This window comes from Centruroides sculpturatus, unplaced genomic scaffold (genome assembly GCF_000671375.1).
Source record: "Centruroides sculpturatus isolate CEXI.00-Female unplaced genomic scaffold, Cexi_2.0 scaffold175, whole genome shotgun sequence".
Lineage (NCBI taxonomy): Eukaryota > Metazoa > Arthropoda > Arachnida > Scorpiones > Buthidae > Centruroides > Centruroides sculpturatus.
The window spans coordinates 845,785-855,002 of NW_019384486.1; the positions used below are offsets into that span (position 1 = coordinate 845,785).

A 9,218-nucleotide genomic window follows, 5' to 3' on the forward strand; every position below is an offset into this window, starting at 1 on the left:
ATATATAAACTGTTTTAATTGTAAATTGAATTAATTAAATTGATATTGTTTAGGGAGATTAATTTGCTTGTCAGATTACAAACTTGAAATGGATTAAAAGCTTCTTTATATGGAAATGTAATCTGAAATAGATTTTTTATTAATCATTTACACAATATTTATTTGACAGAAACGGTTTTCTGTTAACACTAATAAAACAAAAGCTCACTTATCGTAAATACAGTGAAGAAAAAGGAATAATTTGAATATGAAATGTATTCTTCATCAAAATATTTTACATAATTAAATTCATAAGTATTCATCTCACCGTTTTTTAGCATGTTTTGTCAACTTTTGCCATATACCACAAAACTCCGATGAGTACTACTCGAAACGATAGTAACGCGACACTAGAATATACAATACAATTTAAATTTCTATTGGTCGAATTCAACAATTTATTATATATAAACCAATGGAGGGTATCGAAAGAAAAATAGGTGTCCTTACATATTAGTGTCATTTAGAGTTACTGCGACGCAAGCGCAGTTTTATAAATATTTGTATGAAATCTAAGAATTCGAAATTTGAATTGTTTGTTTACTAAAATTATGTTATTTGGCTGATTTTATTTCCTGATTATAATTTCTTCTTTTACAGTGTAGAAATGAGCATTATATATGCTTTATTATTGAAAATTAATATAAAGAATTGAAGAAAATCGAAATGGTATTTACTGAGTTTATATTCATTGTTTATCAAATTTGAATTAGAACATTATCTATCTCAACACTATATTTTCTTTGTATTGTATACGTAAGATCCTACACAATATGAAACTAATCGATTAGTTTAGTGGTTGTTAGGTATACAGACCATGTTGTTTACATTACGACAAGATTAGTTTATTTTTATGTTTCACAATCTCATTTAAGTTTAGTAAAGGCCTTTCTGCTTTTTCTCTTAAATTACAGGTAAGTTTTTCACTAAATCTACATAAATGTTAAAAAAAAAAAAAAAATGGAAGGCCATAAATTGACTGGCGTGTTTCTATTGATCAATTTAATTTGTGATGCTTTTACTTCCTTTTAGGATATCTTCACGACAGTCTCAAATATTTTATGAATATGGTAATATAACAAATTATTCCTCTAAATACACTTTTGTGTCTCGTACATGATATGAAGAATAACATCGTCGTGCTCGGAATATCATTTACTTAGTGTTAAATCTATTTAGCTGTTTAGAAATATTAAACTATTTGATGCATGTTTTTATTTAATTTTATTTGGTTTATTTCTATCATAAAAGGCATGGCAAAATATCTTTGCAAAGAATAAATTAATTAATATTGTTTGAGATATAGGACAGATTTATAAAATTATGTGTAAAATGTAAATGTTTTATTATATTAGAAGAAATCTTTATTTTGAAAACAAATACAGAAAATTATTTGCTAATAACAGTAAGAAAAATTTTATATATTAATTATATATTATTTGTTTTAATGACATGAAGAATAGAATGAAACAGCATGTAATAAAAATGTAATGTATTTATTATATGTTGTTTTGTTTTGTTTATCTTCGTTATATATATATATACATACATACAGTAAATATGACATTATATACAGGGTGTCTCAGTTAAATGTTTCAGAACTTCTAAGAGGGGTAGGGTGCATCCCAACAACTCTGAATCATATAGCAATGCAGGGTCGGAAATGCTTTTCTGAAGTGGTAGATGGCGTTGCATGAAAGTTTAGAGCGTTCTTGCAGGGAATCATCATTTCGCACAAGGACGCATAGTTAGCCGATATGCATTTAGTGTAAGATTGTAGTGGGCCAGCAGCATTGCACTTGTATTCGGAACGATATCTGAATTCCCAGCCATACTTTCTTTGCAAGCTTGCACTAGAGGTTAGCTGTTTCTGTGTACATCACCGCTTCAGGAAAGCATTTCCGACCCTGCATTGCTATATGATTCCGAGTCGTCGGAATGCACCCTACCCTCATTCTGAAATGCTTAAGTGAGACACCCTGTATATTGAAACATAACCTTACATTAACCGTTCATTATATAGGCTATCAGGTGAATATTATTGAAAAGTCTGTTTTGATATAAACAACTTCCTTTTAAATAGAATATAAAATCCAAAAAACAAGCTCTTGAAAGATTATAGGTATAAAAAGTATGTACCAGTAAAAATAAAATATTTTTCAAGACCTTTCATCTCAGTTTCTGATAACTGAGTAGGTGATCTGAAGCTGAGACAAGATCATCGTCAGATTATTGCTTATATTTAATTGAGTAGAATATGTAAACTGATGATGATCACAAAAAATGATTTGAAAATAATGATTCACTTATTGGACAAATATTGCTGGGAAGTAAGTTGATTATTCTTTATCATTGTCCCATAAAATTGTTTGTGTGTAAGACATTTGATGTTCAACAAAGAAACTATTCTGTAACAGATACTGTCTTTTGAAGTAGAATTGAATTTAGTTGGATATAAAAGGATTAGATTATCATAGATCTATTATATCTATGGTAATTTTTAATGTTATTTAAAATATTTTAAATTATGTAATATCATAAACTGGATAGTTTTAAATTCACTAGCATACTACACCATAAAACTCCAGCAGAGAAAACATTTAATTGCAAATGTTTTCAACCTTGTTTAAAGGTCAGCCTAATCTTTGTAGCCTTAAGATATCATAGTATAGTTAACATATTATCTGTTTTTCTGAAAACTGTTAAGCAGTTTGGCAGTTTGAATCTAAAGTGTACAGCCTTAAGATGGCCTTTAAACAAGGTTGAAAACATTTGCAATTAAATTTGTTCTACTGGGGTTTTATAGTGTAGTGTGCTAGTGAATATTCTCAATATTTTTGATAACAAGAAATGTGGTTTCTTGTTGTCAGAAAAATTTTGAGAAAATAATCAAAAATATCATTATAAGTAAAATACATTCTGGGAACTCTTAGAAAACATTTGTGCATTTTTTAAGTATTTTATAGTTTATAGTTTTTAAATGTAATAGTTTACTGTAACTCGTTTGCTTTTGCTTTTTTTTAACAATATGCTGTATTTTACAGTATGTAAGATGCATCCCCATTTCAATGCAGAATATTATAGAAAAACATATTTGGTGTATCTAAAGGCCATCTTGCACCTTTGCACTCAACTTCCAATTTTTTTTTTTTTACTGTATTCTGGTTTAAAAAGTAAAATTAGAATGTACACTTTTATTTATAAGGGAGAAAGAGTTTAAAAGAATCATTTACAGTTGAAATTTACCATTAAAATATTCAGCATGAATTCAGCAAAAGCAAATAATAATATGTTTAATTAAATAATAATGCTTTTATTCAAGAGTTGGACTAGATAAAGGTTACCTGTAGCTTACTGAAGGCTATTTGAGAAATTCATTAGCCTATGGGAGATCACAACATCACATATAACAGGGATGGGCAACCTTTTTCTATGTAAGGGCCGCATTTCAAAACATTTGAACTGACATGGGCTGCATACAAGAGTAAAGAGGGAAAAAATGTCGGTAAATCACAATTATTTATTCATATATAATTATAAATTAGCATAGGTATACTTAATTTAGCTTCTGGAACTGATGTAAATGTAATATATTGGAAATATTTGGTTAAATATTAGTCACTGATAGCTTTAAATTAGTTTCAATGTGTCTGTTAGCCAGTTTTTTGTTTTTATTTGTACTAAATTCATTGTAGAAAAACTAATCATATACATAAGTTTTAGAAAATAACATTTGAATTTCTGCTGCATACTTCTTTCAGCTGGGAAATTGATATATTTATTCATATTTTACGGGGGCAGCATGCGACCCGAGGGCTGTGGGTTGTCCATCCCTGACATATAAGATGCAATTATTTTAGCCTTTTTTTGGACTAAAGTTGCATATTATATGCTGTAAAATAGATCATAATTTTGTAAAAAATATATTTAGATTTGATAAGTAGATATATTTAGATTTGAAAATTTGAATACAACTACTTCAGAATATTTTTACTTATTTATAAAATTTATTATTATTTTACAGAATATAAATGCCTAATTAAATTATGGAAAAGTATAAAGTCATCAAAAAACTTGGAGAGGGTTCTTTTGGAAGAGCACTCCTAGCCAGTGGTTCTAATAATGAGTTTTGTGTCATCAAAGAAATTGGAATATCAAGAATGTCATGTAAAGAATTTGATGAAGCAAAGAAAGAAGTTGAAGTCTTATCTCAAATGCAACATCCAAATATAGTAACTTACCGAGATTCTTTTGAAGAGGATGGCACATTATACATTATTATGGATTATTGTGATGGAGGAGATCTTTATACAAGAATAAATAATCAGAAAGGTATTCCTTTTCCTGAAGACGTAATTCTTGATTGGTTTGTTCAGATATGTTTAGCAGTAAAGCATGTCCATGATCGTAAAATATTGCACCGTGATATAAAATCACAAAATATATTTTTAACAAAAAATGGTGTTGTTAAATTAGGTGATTTTGGCATAGCACGAGTGTTAAATAGTACTTCAGAACTTGCTCGCACTTGTATAGGTACTCCTTATTATCTCTCTCCTGAAATTTGTGAGAATAAGCCTTATAACAATAAAAGTGATATTTGGGCATTAGGTTGTGTATTATATGAATTATGCACATTAAAACATGCATTTGAAGCAAAAAACATGAAGAATTTAGTATTAAAAATAATTCGTGGCTCATATCCACCTGTACCACCACATTACAGTTATGAGCTTAGAAATCTGATTAATCAGTTATTTAAAAGGAATCCTAGAGATCGTCCAACAATAAATGCAATTCTAAGAAAGCCTTTGATTGTAAAGAGAATTCGAAAATTTTTGAGTGAAACTCAAATAAAAAATGAATTTAACAATACACCATATGGCCATCAGGTTCCACATTCATTGCCACAAGTAAAACAAAATGCAAATAGCCAGCGAAAAAATAAACTAACAGATCCAGCTTCTAAATATGGTAATTCTGTTGCTGTAAAAAAAACTAAAATACCACCAAGACTAAATGTTTGTAGAAATCCAGTTTTACTTTCTAGAGATGCAAAAAAGAGATATCAAGGAAAAAATTTATCACCTAATCAAATTATTGAAATCACTCAGAAAGTTCAAGAAAATTTTAAATTAGAAAGTTTTTCCAAGGAACAAATTGAAAAAATAAACAACGTGATTTATTCAACAATACAAAAAGAAAAACCTGATAAAAATGAAAGCAAAAATTTACCATCTGTAATTTCAAATAATGATCATGTTTCATTTGAAAAGAAAACTCCTGTTCCTTTAATTACCAACATTGGTAATTCATTGCATGAAACAAAAGATTTAGTTTGTCCAGCAGATAATGAATATTCATCAGGTAATGAATTAAATATTGGTAAAGAAGTTTTATCTGAAATAAATATGCATAAAACTAACTATGGTACAGAAAATGAAGATAAACAAATAGCACTTGAAAAAATGAAGAAAAAATTGTTATCTATGAGAAGTGTGTCTATTGATGATTCACTAAATTCTCCTTATAATTCTTCAGTTCATTCATCGCAAACATCAATTGAGCATATTGAAAAACTTAGAGAAAAAGTAAAAGCAAAATGGAAACAAGCTTATCAAACAGAAAAACAAAAGTCAGAAGAAAGTTCACAACAAAAAAACTCTAATAATTTTGATAAAGAAAATAAGTTTGAAAATGAAGTTATAAAAGAAAATAATCATAATCAGGCAAATAATTGTAGGGCAAAATGGAAGGATAAACCAAAATTAGAAATGTTAGAAAACCTTCCCTTAGAAGAAACAGCATCAAAGATGGAGTCTACATCATCTGATGATTCTGTCATTCTTTATAAAAGACCATTGTCAGCTCCTGGACGCATAAAAGATAGAAAGATTTGGAAAAAATCATTAGATACTATAAATTCATCTCAGAGTTTTTCAAACAGCCAACTAATTGATGAAATGCCTGAAGTTGATCAGGAAGAAAAGAATATAGAAAGAAAAGAAAGTTTAGCTGATAATGAATATTTAGACAAAGAAAAAATTCCAGATATTATATCTATTAATCAAACAAGTAATTCAGATAAGTCAATTATTGACAATTTAACATTCAATAAATTCCCTCCTATTAATTCAGTTATTGGCAATGATTGTGATAATGTTCCAATTACAGAAGTTACAAATTCTAATTGTAAGCAAAATATTCAGAAGCAGTCATCATCTGAAGAAGTTATATATCCCCTGATGTTACCTCATCTTGAAAATTCTGGACCATTTGTAAAAGACAGCACTATAGAAAATAATAGAATAAATGAGATTAAAAATATTGTAGAAGTTCCAAATTATCCAAAGATACAAGCAAAAGATGTACAAAATGTAAATAGTTATACTTCTCCAGTCCTTATAGAAGTAGAATATTCATATGAAAGCAATGAAAGTGACACTGTTCAAACAGCCTCTGAAATAAATACCAGTTGTTTTAATTCATCAAATGAGTGTGATATAAAAACTAATGAAAATTTTAAAGAGATTAATATAAATGATGATATTAACTGTAGTGTAAGTGATAATGATGAACAAACTATTGAAGACAATTTTAAATCTGAATATATTGTCAGTAGTTGGGTATCAGAAATTTGCAGCAAAACAGGTGGTGACGATAGTCTTGACATAACTAAGAGTGCAGAAATTAAATCTGAAGAAATTGAAGAATATACTCCAAAAGAATGCAATGTTAAAGTTGATTTGGACAAATCAACAAAAATATATGACATTTACTTTATTGATGAATCAAATGCTGATAAAACCTTGAAAACTCAATATTATAGAGGTAATAATGATACTATGTGGTTACGTACATGCTCGCTTCCTGATTTAAGATGTTTTGATGTAAACAAAAATGATGCTGAAGATGTTTGCTTGAAAGATATAAACGTATCAATTTTAAATAAAGATAGAATTAATAAAAATTCAGAATATGTAAGTTGTTTTTATATAATCATAAATATTTATTGTGTAAATAAAGATTTATTATTTTATTTACATGAAAATTTGTATTCTTAAGGAAGTTTTCTCAAATAATAATGAAAATCAGGTATATGTAAGTGAAGAAGATAGTGATGATGAAGATCTTCGTAGTGTCCGTGCATCTATGGAAATTATTTTACGACAAGCTACCCAAGATATGAGTAGTGATAAACAAGACACATTATCTATTTGTAGTTCTGTTCCTTGGCATTCACGTAAATAGATTTTCTATTCATTAACGTCTTGTAATTTCAAAACTAAAATCTTTATTTTTATAATTACAGCTGACAGTTCAAAGATTGGAAATGATGACTGTGGAATTTTTGGTCATTTAGAAGAACTTCGATTAGAACTTGAAAATGAATTAGGTTTAGCAACTTTTGTGCAAGGTATGTATCAATAAAAATTAAAATCTTTCAACTTATTTACTTTCTTTAGACAGTCTATTTTTTTCATTTAGCATATCGAGAAATGCAAGCTTGTCATGAAGATGAAGAAGCTAGCATATCAGAAGGAATTGAACAGGTTCATATGATTCTTGGATCAGGAAAAGAATACTTAACTGCTAGAATTTTACAGTTAGTAATGGCTGAAGGAATTTATACCGAAGGGAATGATTTTTGCACTGCATAGATAACGTTTGAAAAGCACATTTTATAAATTTCATTTTACATTGTGTTCAAATTAGTGCCATTTATTTAAAACATTCATATGTACATAAATGTTTCATCATTTGATAATTTAATTTCTGAAGTGAAGTGCACTGAATTTAAAATACATGTCTGTTATTTAACGTTAAGGGACCAAATGTGTAAATTTGTAATATAATTTTGATTGTTATAAAATATTTTTGTCTCTATAAGAATGAAATTGTCTTATTCTACTTCTCAGAAAAATTTGTCTTCAGGCACAAAAAAAAAACATGTTTTATGAAAGAAAATCGTTAAATTCTTGTTATCTAAGTGTAACAAATTATCAAAAATGTTTAACATTTCAAAAAAGGCCTAGACCTATAAACTTATCTAATCGTAACAAATTATCAAATGTTCAATGCTTTTCAGACTAGTCCTAGGCCTTTAATTAACATGTCATCGAAGAAATTTATTTAAATACAAAATTATTTTCTTATCGAAATCTCAGAAATTAAAGCAAACATTTTAGGGTAATATCTTATCGTTTGGCCTTATTTAAAATGACTAATCTAAATTTAAATTCTGAAAATCTTTTAGGTAGGCCTGTTTGAAGTTATATTCTTCAAAAAATGATTTACAAAATAAAAATAAATATGTAATCTTAATTTAATTCAATTTACAATTTTTGCTTTCATAATAATTATATAAACGGAATAAATCATAAANAATATTAAACTTTTGAATATCTATAATAAAACTCAATATATTGTGATAAATGCTTCCAAAACAACACGTGAAAACTTATTTTGCAGTGGTGATCATCAAACAAAAAGTTTGGTGTAGGGTTACTTGACTAGTTGTGTCAATGATGTGTCAGTGAATATTGGCTCATTATTCTTTAAGTGCTGAATAACTAAGATGCTTTACACGAGAAAAAAAATTTCATAGTGGAAAATTTTATTATAAAGTTGCCGAAAATTGAATCGATGGTTTAAATGTGAATACTCTGGATTGCCTGTTCCTACAAAGGTTTATATTTATAAGCTTTTTAATAAGTAGAGTCCATTTGTATAATGAGTAAACAATCAGTTACCTTAGGAAAGACCAAGTCAGTTATTCAAAATCTTTAAGGCATTTATTCTAAGAGACCAGATGATCATGGGTTCTGTTTGTAGAGATGATAATCAAATTTTGGACTTTAAAATAAGGATTGGCCTAAACTATTCCTTCAAGTCCATAGTAAATATTTATATTTAAGTTTTGTTTCTTGCTATTCTTATTGTTGTAACAAGAACGGCTGACACACACCATTACCAATTCTAACTCCAAACTTTTCATTTGATCATATTGTGGATTATCTATTTTAAAAATTTAAATTAATTTTTCATTTAAAGCTATAATTTCTCGATATATTTAGTTTTCCAATTCCAAGAAATGACTTTCTTGGAATTGGTCAAAATAATAGTCCAGACTTGGTGGGCCATAATGGGATCCTCCACTTAGAAAAAATTATGTTCAT

At 27.9% G+C, this 9,218-nt stretch overlaps 1 protein-coding gene across 5 annotated transcripts; it reads left to right on the top strand.

The window, feature by feature from the left end:
* The first annotated feature begins 460 nt into the window (after positions 1–460).
* Positions 461–7,880, top strand: LOC111621608 (serine/threonine-protein kinase Nek1-like). 5 transcript variants are annotated; one of them, XM_023363795.1, is made up of 6 exons: positions 461–542; positions 640–708; positions 4,064–7,019; positions 7,105–7,282; positions 7,352–7,456; positions 7,528–7,880. In XM_023363795.1, exons 3-6 carry the CDS (start codon positions 4,086–4,088, stop codon positions 7,698–7,700), a joined length of 3,390 nt encoding a protein of 1,129 aa, XP_023219563.1. In that variant the 5' UTR covers positions 461–542; positions 640–708; positions 4,064–4,085; the 3' UTR covers positions 7,701–7,880. The 5 variants fall into 5 exon arrangements, with proteins under 5 accessions (XP_023219563.1, XP_023219561.1, XP_023219562.1 ...); XM_023363794.1 differs by lacking the exon at positions 461–542 and adding an exon at positions 561–573; XM_023363793.1 differs by lacking the exon at positions 461–542 and having other exon boundaries at positions 551–708.
* The last annotated feature ends 1,338 nt before the right edge of the window (positions 7,881–9,218 follow it).